We start from the raw sequence: 16572 nt of genomic DNA, 5'->3' as shown, positions 1-16572 counted from the left end.
CAGGGTAGTAGGATACTTAATAGGGTGTTAACTAATTATCTTAGGGTGCATCAACACTGTAGAAATAATGCAGTTTGACACCATTTTAATTGCCATGGCTCCATGCTACAGAATCCTGAGATTAGTAGTTTTCTGAGGCACCAGAACTCTTTGGAAGAGAAGGCTAAAGGCCTTGCAAAACTACAGATCCCAGGATGAAGAACTACAGCACTTAAAATGGCATCAAGCTGCATCATTTCTACAACATAGATGCATCCTTAGATTTCAAGAAGGCTACTATGTGTGGTGGGGGTAACTTTCAGCCAGCCCCAAGCCATTTACACACCTGGCCTGAGAATTTCACTACTAGAGAAGGTAGTGATGGCCACCAAGCTGGAGAGTTTTCATAAGGAAGTAAACAAATTCAGGATTAGCAGGGTCTACGTAGAGCCACTAGAAGCAGAAGCAGAATGCCTGTGAATACTAGTCATGGAAGGAAAGGCTATTGTGCTGAGGTTCTCATTATGGGCTGCTTCTAAGCATCTGGAGTTGGCATGATGCAGCGGTTTGAACATTGGACTATGGGTCTGGAGAGCATGGTTTGAATGCCAGCTTGTCCATGCAAACCCACTAGGTGATGTTTGGCAAGTCATACTCTCTCAGCCTCAGAGGATGGCAGCAGCAAACTCCCTCTGAATAAACTTGCCAAGAAAACACCATGATAGGGTTACCTTAGAGTTGCCATAAGTCAGAAACAACTTAAAGGAACACAACAACAACAACAACAACAAAGCATCTGACCACTGGGAAACACATTGAAGATAGACCCTTGGTTATTCTTGTCCTGGGAAGATCTAGAATACAAACGAAAGGATAGGAGATGCTCAGATGGTCCCCACACACACTTCCTCAGGGAGATAGAGATGGGGGGGGGGATTCCAAAGCAGAAATAATGGGAGAGATGACCTCTAAGGTGTGCTTGAGAATAAAAATTTTATGTGCTCTTCTGCTTCACCTGAGTATTGAAAAGATCCAAGGTCAGCACTTACTGGGAACATAACATAAGATTCCTTATGCTGCTGTGTAGTCTATTTATAAATATGCAAAGTGAGCATGGGAGGATAGAGAGGGCAGAGTCCTCCCCAGCAAGCAGTAGAACTACTGACCCACAGGAGAATCTCTAGCTGCTTCCAAATATACAGCAATAGCTCTCAGTTATTTCCACATCATATCCTGTGTCTCTATTCCAAAATAAATAAATGAAATGCTTTTCTCCTCTGTTTTTGTACACATCTCTTCATCAGCCCCACTCTTCAGGCAAAGGTCCACCTTTTCATATCAGATGACTTTTACACTTCAGTAGAACCATTGTCTAGTAATTAGTTCCAGTGCAGGAGATAGCAAACAAGGTGGCCACATGGCACAGTGTGTGTGTGTGAGTTGGATGGGTGTGCAGAAGACAGCAACCAGAAGACAACCCTCTTCTTTTTTAAGGTGCCCTCTGAAATGTTGTCTAACCTATCTGATTTAGAGATTTAAAAAAAAAAACACATGGAAGGAGATCAAGTGCCACTGTAGTTGACCCTCATCCAAAGTCAGCAACTAGATTGTAGATTCAGCAGGTACACAGTCCACCAAGGCACTTTCTTCCTTACTCAGAGAAATCATAGAGTTGGAAACGGCCTCAGGGGCCATCAGCTCCACCCCAACAGTCAATTACATGATCTTCAGTTAAAGCAATCCAGCTAAAGCATGTAGCTTTCTAGCCTCTTTCTGAAGACATCAGAGAAGTAGATCCCACCACCTCTCTAGGCAATTTGTTTCATTCCTAAACATTTCTTACTGTCAAGATGTTCCTTCTCATGTTCAATCAAACTCTACCCTCCTGTAACTTAAAACCAGTAGATTTAGTTCTACTCTCTGATGCAGAAAACAAGCTTGCAACCTCCTTTTTTGGGCCCTCTTGTGTAGAGATAAGCTTATGTAGTGAAAATACACAATGGCTGTGCTACACTAGGAGTGGGCAAAGTGCAACCCTTGGGATTATGTTGTTGCTCCCTGGCCCTAGGAGTTAAAAACAAAACAAAAAACAAAATCCAAATACCATCTAGGGGGAACAGCTGCTATGCCAACCTTCTGCTAAATGCCAACGGTGTACGAGTGATTATATATCTCCCATTGTGGCCACTTATTGTCCTGTTATGCAATGTGGATAATACAGTGGCTAGTAAAGTGACATATTGAAGACAGTGATGAATATCATCCAAAATAATGCAACTACATGGCTAGAATCCTTTTGGTTTAGTGCCAACCACAGCAGCACATTGAATCAATTTGTGGATGATGAGTCCTCAGTACAACACTTCTGAATGCATTTTTCTAGTTAGACACTATGAAAATGATCCCTGAAAGTACTACTTTGTTCTAGTTAAGACTAACAATAAGATTTAGGCCTAAGTGAAATTGCTATAGCATTTGCAAGTACATTTCTATACCGCTTACGTGGCTTACAATAAGCTGGGTACTCATTTTAGTGACCTAGGAAGGATGCAAGCTTGAGCCCTTGCTGGTATTGAACTCATAGACTGCAGTACAGGCATTTAACCACTGCGCCACCAAGAAATGAGTACATCTATTATACAATGCCCATAAATGTGAAAGCAAACCTACATATGCATAGGATACCAACCAGGTATTGACCAACAATTTCTGAGATTTGTAGTAGTAGTAGTAAGATTTATTCGGTCATTCACCAGTATACAAAATAACTTGATAAAATAATAATTTCAAAATATAATTATTAATAATTGTTAAAAACAATTTCAGATACAAATACAAGGTCATGTTATACACATATCAGTTTTCACCAAGCTATTAGGAGCATATTTTACATATAATGTAACAAAATTTTGCTACATTGTGAACTTCACTTGGTTTCTGATTGTCCAGAAGATAACGTAAATAGAAAGTATCAGTATGTCCAGAGTGTTTGTTTAGAAGAGGAGTAATCAGCTGGTGGCGACTGTCCTTGTAGAATTGACAGTACAATAGAACATGCACTGTAGTTTTAATAACACCATCATCGCAAGGACAAAGCCAAGTTTCATAAGGTGTTTTTTTATATCTCCCTTCTAGCACTGCTGTTGGGAGAGCATTAAATCCAGCTAAAGATAGAGTCTCCTAAATTTGGGTATTGTAACATGATATTGATAAGGAGTAGGCGATGAAACCGAGATTTGGTTATTTACCACTATGTGTCTAGGAAAGGCAGCAATTTCCGTCTGGCCTGCAATGTCTAGGATTCTTTGTTTTATAACCAACTATGCTTGATTAATTTCTAACTTTAAGATGGTATCCGTGGAGAGTCCAAGAAGATTCCGATTCTGAGATTTGTTTTTTCCAAACTGAATGGGAGTTGGACTGGATGGCCCTTGTGATCTCTTCCAACTGTATGATCCTATGATCATATGCAGTGCACAACGATGTCATCGCACCACTCCAGGGCGCTAATGGTGCCTTAGCAGTAGCAGGAAAAGGAGGCACATTTTGCAGCTCCTTTTTCTGAGTGCATCATTGCCGTGATGTGCAGTCGCCATGGCAATGATGCGGGGGATAAAGGGGCGGCCCCTTCCTCCCATCTGTCCAGCCCCTTCATAGACTCATAGTATTGTACAGTTGGAAGAGACCACAAGGGCCATCCAGTCCAACCCCCTGCCATGCAGGAACTCTCAGTCAAAGCATCCTTGACAGATGGCCATCCATCCTCTATTTAAAGACCTCCAAGGAGGGAGATTCCACTACACTCCGAGGGAGTGTGTTCCACTGTCGAACAGCCCTTGCTGTTAGGAAGTCTCCCCTAATGTTGAGGTGGAATCTCTGTTCCTGTAGCTTGCATCCATTGCTCCGGGTCCTGTTCTCTGGAGCAGCAGAAAACAAGCTTGCTCCCTCCTCAATATGTCATCCCTTCAAATGTTTAAACAGGGCTATCATATCACCTCTTAACCTTCTCATCTTCAGGCTCAACATCCCCAGCTCCCTAAGTTGTTCCTCATAGGGCATGGTTTCTAGACCCTTCACCATTTTAGTCGCCCTCCTTTGGATGCGCGCCTTAATCTTTAAGAAGTGAGAATGGAGGAGAAAGTGAGCTTGAGAGTTTAACCGATTCCTCTGTGGGATAAAATGGCAAAGTATGGTTTACCGCAGACAAGTAGGTCCAAACTGGAGGTGAGCTACTTAGCTCATGCTCATTTGAAAACACTGCAGTTGATAGTTTAATGCAATCTACAGAAAGCATAGAATACCACCTAGTAAACTATAATTGAGGTGGGATGAGCCTTGGTGTGAGTAAAATATGTGTTTGCTTGTGTTACTGTTTGTGATATGAATTACAGAAGTGTTGCCTGTTCTATATGATAGCTCATGAACAACAGCCAAGCTCAAAACCTAGCTGTCCAAGGCTGTAAATCTGGACAAGCATCCAAACAATGCATGCTGTGAAAGTTAACTAAATGACTGTAGAATTTCAGTTGCTATTTCTGATATTCTTCAAGTTGAATGATAATCTCAAATGTTAGCAGAATGGAAACTGTTTGGGTCACATGAACAGGGGCCTCTCAATGAGGCTTCTTCTGTAAGGAAAGGGTGGGTTTACACTGGCCAGAATACTCTAGGCTCCTCCCGGAGTATTCTGGCCTCTTATTTCCTCAAATTACCTCTGCCTTCTGGAGCGATGCCAGGTGGCTGTCTGCGTATGTGCTCCACTGTGTTGCCTGGTGCTATCATTGCTAGTGTGAGGACAAAAAGGACTCATTCTGCACAATATGTGCACTTTTTTCTTCTTCGAGAAACAGCATTTTCTGTGCAGAAAATATTTCTGTGCAAAATTATTTTGTGATATTTTTGTACAAAAGTATTATTTTCTGTGCAGCAAATGTTCTGCTGGAAATGTTCTTTTTCTGTGCTAAAAAGGTCCAAATTTTGCAAGAATAAGTCTTCAATGACAGCATTTTCTAGATGGAAGAATTTTGGACATTTGAGAATCTTTGCACTTTGGGAGTTATTCTGTGCAAAGTTGTGACATGCTAGAGTTCCGGAGCATGCGGTTGCTGCATGCTTTGGAACCCTAGTATCGGGGCAGCACGCTGCTTTTGGCCCATCTGGCCCAGGCCTAAGTCACAGTACCTTGAGCCATAAAGTCAAATGAGCATAGTAAACTGATCATGTCTGTATATATAATCCCCATTCTGCAGTAGTGTGAATTTTTTGTCCTCTCTGATGGTTGGTTTGGGAGACAACATGCTTATTTGTTTTTTCGTTTTGTTACAGTTTTCCCCCTCTGTCTTTTCCCCAAAGACCTCTCTACAGAATACTCCTTTACAGTTCATATATTGTTGTGATTATTTGGTTTAATTTGTATTTTTAAATTGAATCTGTATGCCACCTTCCTTGGACCAAAGGGCACTGTAAAACCATTTTCATGTCTATATGAAATTCACACTTGGATTTTGCCCCTCAGAACTTGAATTTTCATAGATAAATGAAATACACACATTGATTTCACCTTACAGACTGTACTCAAATCTAAACCTATCAGCAAGTTCTTAGGTCCTTTTTTCTTCCCTTGGTCATGATACATTGTGAAACTAGAAAATGAAAAATGAAAAACTATATTAGGCTGGGAAGTTGTATTGAGTCCAGAACTCATCTTATCCCCTTCAGATGCCACTCAGGCTACTAAAAATGCAAAAGCAGAATGGAAGGGAGGGAGGGAGGGAGGGAGGGAGGGAGGGAGGGAGGGAGGGAGGGAGGGGAGGCAGGCAGGCAGGTAGGTGAAACAAAATGAAATGAAACAGAAAACAGAAATGGGTAGACATCTACTTCTTCCTTTGAAAAACATTGGTCAAGATTCTGCATCAGCTATTTAGTTATGTAATTACCTACCTAGCATCTCCTCTTGAAGTCATAATTTACTGGCCATCAGCCACTGTGAGCAACAGAGGTCTGCTCTCCTGTTAGTCAGGACACAGCAGACTGACATTTCCACTTCCCTTTCACCAGCCACTTCTGGTGACACCGAAGATTAGCCAGTGGGTTTCATGGCTCAGCTGAGAATCAAACCCTGGTCTCCTGAATCAGTGCAACACTCAAACCACTACACCATGTTGGCAACCAGGTGCTGTATTTCAGGCTATACTTCAGAGGAAGAAATTGGCAACACTGCATCTGAGTACTCTTTGTCTAGGAAAACCCTATGGAATTCATTGGGTCACCATAAGTTGACCAGTTACTTGAAGGCACTTGCACATGCATGTGCATGCACACACTCACACACATGCACTCTCACACACAAATTTTTGCAAATTTGTAGATTAGTAATTAGCATACAAATTAGAAAATAGTTCATACTGGAGAATATGAGGGGTTGCATGTAGAGCTAACACATAGGTTTACAAAATGAGAATAATTCAAAGACATAGAAGTACTAGTCTGGAAAAACGGGATCTTGTTGCACCTTTGAAAGTGAATACTGAAAGCAAGAAGCTGGTAGCATGCATATGAGGAAGTAGAAAAGTCTTCAAAAGCACATGCTACCAGTTCCTTTCTTTCAGTTAGTTTGAAAGGTGCTACAAGATCCCTTTGAAAAATGAGCATAAATTATGTAACACTGAAAACGTCATTAGGCATATCACTGCAGAGGATCCCATAGTTATGTCAGATTATGTATATGGAGTGGTGGTAATAGGCAATAAAAATTATCTAATTTGTATATATAATTCAACAGAAACAATGAGATATGATGCTGGATCAAGCAGCTGCCTGCGAGTGGAGATCATAGGGCCAGTGGTGGCACCATCTCCTAACTCTTCATTGTAACCTCCTTAGTTTTTACCCTCTCTTGGAGGACAGAGCTCTGCATGCCGCATGGCCTATCTTGAATATCTAAAGTAGCCTTCTGAATTGAATTTAGGAGAATTAAAGTGATGGAGGGTCTAATACCACTGACAGTGCTGAGGTTCAACAGCATGTTCTGTACAAAAAATGGAAAGAGTGTTATCTTGTCCCTTTCGTCAGACAGGAAAATATCTTTAGACAACCCTGGGTATATAAATCCACTACTCCAATGGCTGCTGCTGCTGCTAACTCTCATACTGTTGCTGCTTCTTCTTCTTCATCATCATCATCCTCTTATCTCATAACTAGTGGTTTCTTCTTTTTTGAAAAGAGATAGAAAGAAAGTAAAGATCAGATTTATGAAATTTATTCCATGGAGTAGCCAAACGAAATCCAAGCAATTGGCTCACAAACATATTTATTCAATGAAGAGCAAGGACAGTTCATGTTTCTGTCATATCTGTGGCTCCCAGTGTTAAAAAGACTGGCATTTGAAATGGAGAAAAGCAAAACCAGCATTTTGTCTTGACACAGAAGAATTTATCATCCAGCAGGATGCCTTGAGAAACACAGTTGTGATCACAGTGTGTCATCACCCCAACAGATTGCTACTCTACCATTTTGACAGCAAGCTTTGCCACTTGCCTGTGACAGATTACACTGGTGAATACTTACTTGCTATTCCCCAGACACAGAGGATATTTGTGAGCTCAGAAAGAGCAGCCAAGTGCTGGGGAAAAGCACTACATCTGGTATTAAGAATACATCCTTAACAAGCCATCTACCTACCAACCTAACCTACATATTCACATATGGGCCTTTTCACAGTATGGTTTACTGAGTCTCATACTTACACACTTCTCTTCTACACTTCTAGTTTAATCTGGAGGAGGATGTCAGATCAAGTGTGCATTTGCATTGCATAATCATAGCACTTTGAACCTAGTTTAACTGTCTTGGCCCCATCCTACAAAATCCTAAATTTTGTAGTTTGGTATGCACTTCCTATGAATTTTGCCAGAGAATCCGCAGTCTTCCTTGCCAGATTAGAAATGCTAGGATACCACAGGATGAAGCCACAACAGTTAAAGTATAATTCAAGTGTTATAATTTTGTAGTATGAACACATATCAGGGCCAAGCCAACTATTAGGCAGAGAGAGGCAGCCACCTTAGTATGGAATGGATAGGGCATGTGTCACATGACATAATATACCATACTACCATCAGATGTAGTGGAGGATGTTACTGTATTGATAATATTGCAATAAGGTTCAATTGCCTGTCTAATTAGTTCATATATGTCCATCACTTTCTTGACTGGATTGGATATAGTATTCCAGGATAGGTTTGACCAAGGCAGAATAGAGTGGTACTATTAGTTCGTCAATCTAGACATTACACTCCTATTGATACAACCTAGAATTGCAATGGTTTGTTTAGCTGCTGCATCACACTGTTGACTCAAGTTCAACGTGTGGTCTAGAAGTGGCTGAGTGGGATGTGTTTAACACAGCAACCCTGCATTGGAATGGAGGACTAGGTTACTTTAATGTGTGTTAAGGGTATTATAACCTGATCCTGATGCTGGTCAGGCATAATCTGTTCTATTCACATCAGAACCAGAGTTTGGGCTGTGCTTTGTCCAGTCTCCCTGCTGAGACGACAGGGGTAGGCTGTTCAATTTGGCCAGTGCAGAGAGGGATCCTGTTTATTCAGTAGTCTTACATTAAAATTTAAGCTCTAAATTAGTCAGCCTTCCTAAAAGCACTTTCTAAAGAGAAAGCGGGACAAGTTTGAAAGGAAAAATAGATACTTTTGATCTTCACTCATGGATGCAATAGAAAGGAGGAAGAAATGTGACCCTGAGGTTTGTGAAGGGCCATTTCAGAGCATGGAAAAGTTCCTTTTTACAACTGCAGTTGCCATACTCCCCCAGCCAGGTACCAACTTCTGGCTCATGAACATAACCCTGAACTTCAATTAAACATTTTGATGATCCAGATCTATTTATTTCAGGGATGGGCAAAGCATAGCTCAAGGCACCACATGTGGTCTTCTACGTTTGGCCCAGTACAGACCACCACTTTCTGGTGGCCTGGGACCTTTACTCACGAAGGAAAACTGCACACTTTGCACTCTCCCAGTGCCAGTTTGGCATGCACATTCACACTGCGCACATGCCAATGAGGTGTCTTGTGCATCCTTTATTTTTGAGGACCTTTGCTTTTCTATCCCATGGACTGCCCTTTTTCATCTTTGCTAAAATAATTTTGTTTTTTAAAAAATACATTATTTTTAAATGCCCTCTCCTGTAATCTACTAGACTGAGTTTCACTAGGTTCAAGCCCCCCTGAACTTTTGAACATTTTTTAAAAAATGATTGGGATTCACAATCACAATTATGAATGTCCAACATAGAGAAATACAATTATAATTCAAAGATATAGCTGTGTTAGTTGGTAGAGTCAGTATGTAGACAAATCTTGTAGCACCCCTGAGACTAACCGAAAGAAAGAAGTTGGTAGCATGAGCTTTTGTAGACTTAAGGACCCAAACAGACAGGCCAAAACAAAACTGCTTTGGGTCACTTTGGAGGTATGCTGTTTGAATGATGCATGTGTCCTAAGAGGCCAGAAGCTGCTCCAAAGCCATGCTCCAGTCCTAAGGACTGGAGCACAGCTTTGGCGCAGCTTCTAGTCTCTTAAGATGCATGTGTCATTTAAGCAGCATAACTCCAAAGTGGCCTGAAACAGCTTTATTTTGGCCTGTCTGTTTGGGCCCTTAGGTCTACTTCCTCAGAAGCATGTGTAATTGATTCATATTCACCATCACTACATATACAATTATATAGGGAATGTGTTCATGTGTATGTGACTTCAGCTTGCCTGTTGACTCATGGCGATACCATGGATTTTACATGATTTTCTTAGGCAAGGAATACTCAGGTGGCTTTGTAGGGTCATGACTTACATGCTTCTGGGTCCTATTACATTCCATCCCATTCCCACAACTGTATAAATATGCTTTCTACCAGAAAATTTAGGAAATTATTGGTATATAATTATGCAGAGCTTGCAGTGTGTGCCACTGCATAATGAGCTTCTGGTATCAAACAGGGTACTCTGGTAAGTTTAAAAACAAGACTTACTTTTATTGTTACAAATAAATCCACTCAAAATGGGGAAAGATATAATTAATAGAAAATATATCTATACAGTGGGCCCTTCACATTCATTGGAAATAGGAGTGCATCACTCCTGTGAAAGTGCAAAGACAGTCCCTGAGAGAACATCTCTCTAGGAATCTCTGTGTCCTCCAGGGAAATTCTGTGGTCAAGATCTGCCAGAGGGTGACCATGAAATTGCATTGGATGACCTACACATTCCTAGAGAAGTGTTCTCTATAGGAATTTCTTGGGCCTCCAGTGTAATGTTTGGCAGAAGGTGATAGTAGTGTCACACTGGAGGACCTAGGGATTCCTAGAGGGAACATATTAATCAAATGTATGAATAATCAAATCTACAAAAGCCAAAGCTGCAAATGTGGATGGCCAACTGTACTTGGTAGAGCAGTTCCTAGATCTGACTCCCATGCATGTGGAGGAGTTATCTTTGTAGAACCTTATTTCGCATAGAGGACAAAAATAAGATGAGAGATAAATGGCTGTATAACCTTACAGTACACTTAACTTTTTTGTAGAGAAGTGGGAGGAGAGTGGTAGTGACCTCTTAGAGCAGGAATTACACTGACCAAGGAACACACAGAGAGAAACAGGAGAGGCAGTCAAGGAAGTTCCCTCTCTAGGCATAATTACCAAAAAGACAAATGTTGATGCTTTCTTCATTTCCAACATTATCATCACTCTGCTGCATCTGAAAAAGTGGGTTTCTATCCACGAAAGCTCATGCAAAAATAAAAACTAGTTAGTCTTAAAGGTGCTGCTACATTCCTTTCTCCCCTCTTCCTTCCTTTTTATGCTTCAAGAGACTAACACAGCTATTATTTTGTCTAGACTACAACTCTCCATATCTGCCAGACAGCATGAAATGTAAAATAGAGTTGCCCATTTCTGTTCTGGTTTGACCTTCCATCCTGTAAAACAGACCCAGATTCTAAATATAACACACTTTCTCAGCCAAGAAACTTTGCTCAAGTGGCAAAGCATCCTTTGTTTCCTTCATAAGGAGGGTTGTCAGGGTGAAAACTGGAGAGGGCTCCTGTACCTTTAAGAATTGGGTACAAGGAATTTCGGCAGATGTTGCTTGTCACATAACCAGGTAACAAGCCACACTTGTTGAAATCCCCCTTCTACACAACCATTAAAGGTACAGGAGCCCTCTCCAGTGTTCACTCTGACCACCCTATAAACCTGTTCATTATTTTTCCAGCGCCTTCACATGGATCAGTTTTAGGCAATGAAACATCTTAAAGAGCTTGCTTGGACTTTTCATTTACTCATGAAGGAAAACTGCAGCTTTTGTAATCATCCTTTCTTTGTCAAATCTTGCCCCTCTAGGTATTACTTGGTGCATGCAAGTTTGAAAGTCCCATCTAGAATCCCACATCGATTGTTGACATCTATTGTGGAACAAACAGGTGAGAGAGAGAAAAAACCTGAGAGAGAAATAATTTCAATGGATATAAATTGAAACTATTTGAGGTAGGAATGTTCTTTTTATAACATAAAGTTGTATAACTATGGGTTATCAAAAGGGTGGTACTCTCTCATATAAGCCTGCCCATATTTTTAAAGCTCCAGGAGAAGTTTTTCTTTCCATTTTACCATCCTCCTAGGTACATCTGGAAGAAGGACTTCTCAGTGGTTGCTCCCTGGTTCTGGATTTATTTTCTTAGAGAGGCTACATTGAATCCCATTATGATGTCCTTCCAGCACATAGCAAAGGCTCTTTTGTTTCAACAGGTCTTTGGAAAGTAACTCCTTATGGTGAAAGGGCTTTTAATAGTGCACTATACTGCCCATATTTCTTGCTTGGTTATTGATTATCCCTTTAAATTTATTTTAATATACATATTTTAATAATATTTTAAAGTTTTCTATGCTTTAATTATGTGAACTTTTATGTGTATCTGTTATGATTTTTGCAGGCTTCTTTCAGTACCAGGGGTGGGCAAATATGATGGAATATATTTTTAATGCTATTACAATCTGAACCTGGGGATTAGTTCCCAGACTTACTGCAGATTGCAAGGACTATGGATAAATGTGAACGCTATGTTTCTGCTGGAAGTCCTTGACCTGTACGTACCTAAACTTGTACCAGGAGGGCTAACGCATCTGGAGAGATGAGAATTAGATTGAGGGACCTGGTCTTTTTTTAATGTCATTGTTTTGAACACACTTGGAACAGGGATGTAGCTATGGTGGGAAAGGCAAAATGAAGGCATTACCTGCTCAGTCAAAATTCTTCCCCTTCAATGAAATTTTACTTCATTCCCCAGAAATGTAGCATTAGAATAACGGAAAATAATAATAATAATAATAATAATAATAATAGTGAGTATTTAAAAATAACAGTTAATGCATCCAAAGTAAACAGTTAAGGCATCCAAAGTAAAAGGGCAGGCAAAGTTACCAGGGGAACAAGAACAAATTTAAGCAAATATAAGCCGTCTAGGTGTGAAGACTTTTTTGTGTCTCATACACTCCCTTGCTTGAAATTTGGTAATGGAAGGAATATTTCATGGGGTGGGAGCATATTTTTTACTGGGAAAGCTATGCCCTCATTTTGCCCTCCACCCAATAACTGCATCCCTGATTTGGAACCTCTTGCAATGGCTTTAATGTTGGTGTACAATTGGGAAGACCAGCCATGGGGAAGTGTCCAGTGGTGGACATCAACTGATGCACCAGAAGTTTCTAGCAGAACTGGGAAAGGGCAATTTCTCTCACCCCTGCAGCACCCTGCATGCCCCCAAATTCAACTCTGGGGTCCTAGGAAACTCTATGGAGCCAACATTTATATGTCATGGAGCACTGTAGGGGAGAAAGGAAGGACATTCTAAATCTCCCTCCAGTACATTTAGTTCCCAGATCTCCTGCGTCTTATCTCTTTTCATTCATTAATGCCTCCTATTAAGATGAGCCCACAAGACTCTGGCGTTGATGCTTATTTAAACACTTGTGTAGGTTTTCATCTCTTCTTATTGCCTATCACTGCTCTCTATTTTTTCCCAGAATGCTTTTTATCCTTTTCTTTCATTATACTGATTACATCACCCTCTCCTTGTGATGATTCCCTCTTCATGCTTTTCATCAAGACTCTTCACAAACCTCACACTTTCTTTTAAAGCTCTCTCTTTTGTGAGCCAGGGATACCTAGCTGTCCTCAGTTCACTTCTGCAGGATAGATGAGCTCTGGTGTCAGTGGTCAGTTGTGCAGAGAGTGACAATTTTTCTTCCCTCTTAGAGATATTTCCCTTACTTTTTATTTTCCATATCTTTTTGTGTGTCTTATTTGCTATACTGTTATGTGAATGTAACAAACTACACTAAGCTTGTTCCAGCACTTTAAAATACAACACTGCCAATTTCTGTTAATATTTTCAAAACACTACATCTGCATCTTCCTACTAAGGGTGTGATTCTTTGTTCCTGAAGGAAGCAATCAGTAATTTTAGCAATAGTCCAACTGTGAGAAAATCTTTGGCAGGCATATGATGAAACCATTTGCAATTGGGGACTTGGCCTGAAACAAATAGTCATGTGATTGTTGGAAGGCAGTAGTTTCTACATAGCAAACAGTATTTTCTATGCAGAAAATAATACATCTATGCAGAAATATTACGTTCTGTGCAGAAAATCCATTTTCTGTATAAATCAACCACATGTGACTTTGCACAAAAAAGTCCTGATCTGTGAAGACTCTCATCAGTTCAGGATTCTTCTTTCTTGATACCTGAAAATAAGTTTTTGACCAAATGATAATAACTATTATTAAAATATTTTTGAACATTCTTTCTATCCCTACATATTACAGAATGTAGTTAACTCTGCATCTAATCACAGCAATACAGTTTCACTTTCACTTTCACATATCCTACATTCAGGGTCTTTCTAAGGGAAAGACATCAGGGAATGTCTTTTGGCCTCATATATGGTACAGGCACATCAACATTGACAATGTTGCATTGTTTCCATTTTATGTCTTTAACAGTCCCACTAACTTGAGTTCCATAAATCTAATTGAGGCTGTGGAGGGAGGAATTACTGAAGAAATTCTACTGCTAGCACTGTTCTTCTAACATGAAATTGTGAATAAGTTGGTTACAGGCACAGGCAGTAGCAACTAATCTCAACCACATTCAGTTTCACATCAGTGGCATGTTACAGACGGGCCCATGAGGCGCCGTCATTATGCGCGAGGGGTGGCGCTTCCTGACACGCCTTGCCCCTTGCGCGTAATGACTACGTCAAAATGGCAGCACCGCAAACAGATGGGTGCTGCCATTTTGACGTAGCAGACGCTCTGCATCCGCATGTCACGAGGCAGAAGTGATGGCGCAAGTGCGCGCTTTGGCACTTGCAGCGTCTCTTCCAGGCCGCAGGAAGGAGCGCGAAAATCGCGTTCCTTTTTTGCAGCGTCCGGGAACCGCTCCATTTGGTTGCTGCGGTTCTCGGATGCTGCAACTGGTGGCGGTGCGAGACCGCCCCTTATGGGCGGTCTGTAACGCGCCTTAGATTGCAGGTGGAAAGCATAATGCTCTGTGCCCACAGCTCCAAATCTCTGCCCTCCTCTGGCAGCTAGATTTACTCATCTGTAACTGTCTTGTAAACATGATCGCTACTTGGTCATGATTTTGATGCTATGCCCATAACTGTATCTCCCTCAGCAACCTATTTCACTGGAATTAGCTGCACAGGGAGAAGGAGATTCATTCTGCCAGTGACTAGAGCACAATTGAATGACATTTATATCAGGTGGGGAGCAAGCCAGGAAAAGTTACTAAATTAAATGTAATGGTTAGAGTGTCAGACACCATGAGCAGAAGAAGATCTTTAGATTCAGGAAACCAATAAATTTATATTAGTGTTTGTACTACTATCTTTCTTTGCCCTTCAATTGATACAATGGCCTGGTACAGACTGTTGGAAAGTGGTGGTCTGGGACTGACTTTAGGGCTCGGGAGTGCAGAGCGACCACATGCTCCCAAGCTCTACCGTGTGCTGGTGATGCCATCATGGCTTGGCCCTGCCCACATGGGATCCACCATGATGATATAAGTGTGGTGCACCATCTAAATGTCACCACACTGTGCATGTATCATCTCTGTATGTGAGTGCGCCATTGGCGCACTGATGGCACCTGCTGTGCAATCTAAAAAAAACCTTGCTTTCAGTGGGTTCTTTTTAGTCCTGACTGAGGCCATGCCATTTGCTTGTCTGTTGAACCCCCAAGTCTCCATCTCTTTTAATGCACATTTCTGTTTTTCTTCTGAGCTACCATTAGTCTCACTTTTGGGAAAAAGGCAAAGTGAAAATGGAGTAATATAATCATACTCTCCAACAATGAATTGTAAACCTCCAGATTTCTGTTTCTTGTTTCTAAATATGTCACTTTTCCTCTGTATTTAATAGTTCTAATTGAAACTAAAAATGAAGCATGCATTTGCTTCCATTATTATTATTAAAAACAACTTCCATCACACTTTCAAAACCAAAAAGAAACCTTACAAACATTGCTTAGGAAAGATGGCCTTGAGAAGTTACATGTAGAAGTGGATTGAAGCCCAACTCATCTGAAAGGGCTACTAGAGTTTTCCCCCTTCCCTTTTTATATCATAAGGGCCTAAATATCCTAAAGGCATCAGATCCTATCTGCTCTTGGAAGCTAAGCAGGGTCAGGCCTAGTTAGTATTTGGCTGGGATCCTGCAAACAAATACCAGGTTCTGTAGGCTATATTTCAGAGGAAGAAACTGGCAAAACTACTTCTAAGTATTCCTTGCTTATTAAAACCCTTTGAAGCTTATTGGGTTGCCATAAGTCAACAGGTGACTTGAAGGCACATAAACATACACTTACATTGCATGTTTTGTCTCAGCTGGCATGGAGATCAATAGAACAGCTGAGCATTTGTTCAGCCATGCAAAAGGCTGTAAAACCTCTGAAGAAAAATTTGTCGCATGCGGTGCCATTACAGGATTAGCAACTGATTTGCATGGAACTAATGCAATCTAATGAGGATTCCAATTGCTTTACAGGGCTGACATCAAAGCAAGGATGGATTAAGCCATTAAAGCTTCATGGGCATCTTTTTGGAAAGTGTACTATAATTGATTCCTCAAGCTTCAGGGGGAGATTGTAATGATTAATAAGGCAGAAATTTAAGGTTGATGGCATAAAGTTATTGAAGATCTGAAGTTCTCACTCATTCATAACAGTTATGGGTTCCTGTTAGAAGCTCTTCCCATAAAGAGTACAATAGTTATTACAATGTTATAAGTAATTTTGGCATTCCATTGAGGGGTGCAAATTATGGGGGCTGGGAAGTGAAATGAACAAAATATAACACTGCCATGTCAAGAAATCACATGGGCTGACATCTCACCTTTGATATCTTGATATCCACTGCCTTCATTCTTGTTGGCTTCAGAATAGCATAGCATGATTCACTGTTGTTCTGAAGGCATAGGGAAGGCATAGTGATGATGTTGTAAACCACCATTTTGGGAGAAGGATGG

At 40.8% G+C, this 16572-nt stretch overlaps 1 protein-coding gene across 3 annotated transcripts in view; it reads left to right on the top strand.

Annotated features, from left to right (window-relative positions):
• Window positions 1–16572, top strand: part of FAM135B (family with sequence similarity 135 member B) — a 177239-nt gene that overhangs the window by 86872 nt on the left and 73795 nt on the right. For 2 of the 3 annotated variants that reach the window (XM_042465810.1, XM_042465811.1), the window contains exon 3: window positions 11389–11468. The exons of the other annotated variant lie outside the window; for it this stretch is intronic. In XM_042465810.1, coding sequence (XP_042321744.1) covers window positions 11389–11468 — 80 coding nt within the window. The remainder of the gene's footprint in view (window positions 1–11388; window positions 11469–16572) is intronic. 3 annotated transcript variants of the gene reach the window in all.

This window comes from Sceloporus undulatus, chromosome 4 (assembly GCF_019175285.1).
Source record: "Sceloporus undulatus isolate JIND9_A2432 ecotype Alabama chromosome 4, SceUnd_v1.1, whole genome shotgun sequence".
NCBI classification, from domain to species: Eukaryota; Metazoa; Chordata; class Lepidosauria; order Squamata; family Phrynosomatidae; genus Sceloporus; species Sceloporus undulatus.
The sequence above is the reverse complement of the archived record's forward strand: the minus strand, read 5'-3'. Positions and strand labels throughout refer to the sequence as shown.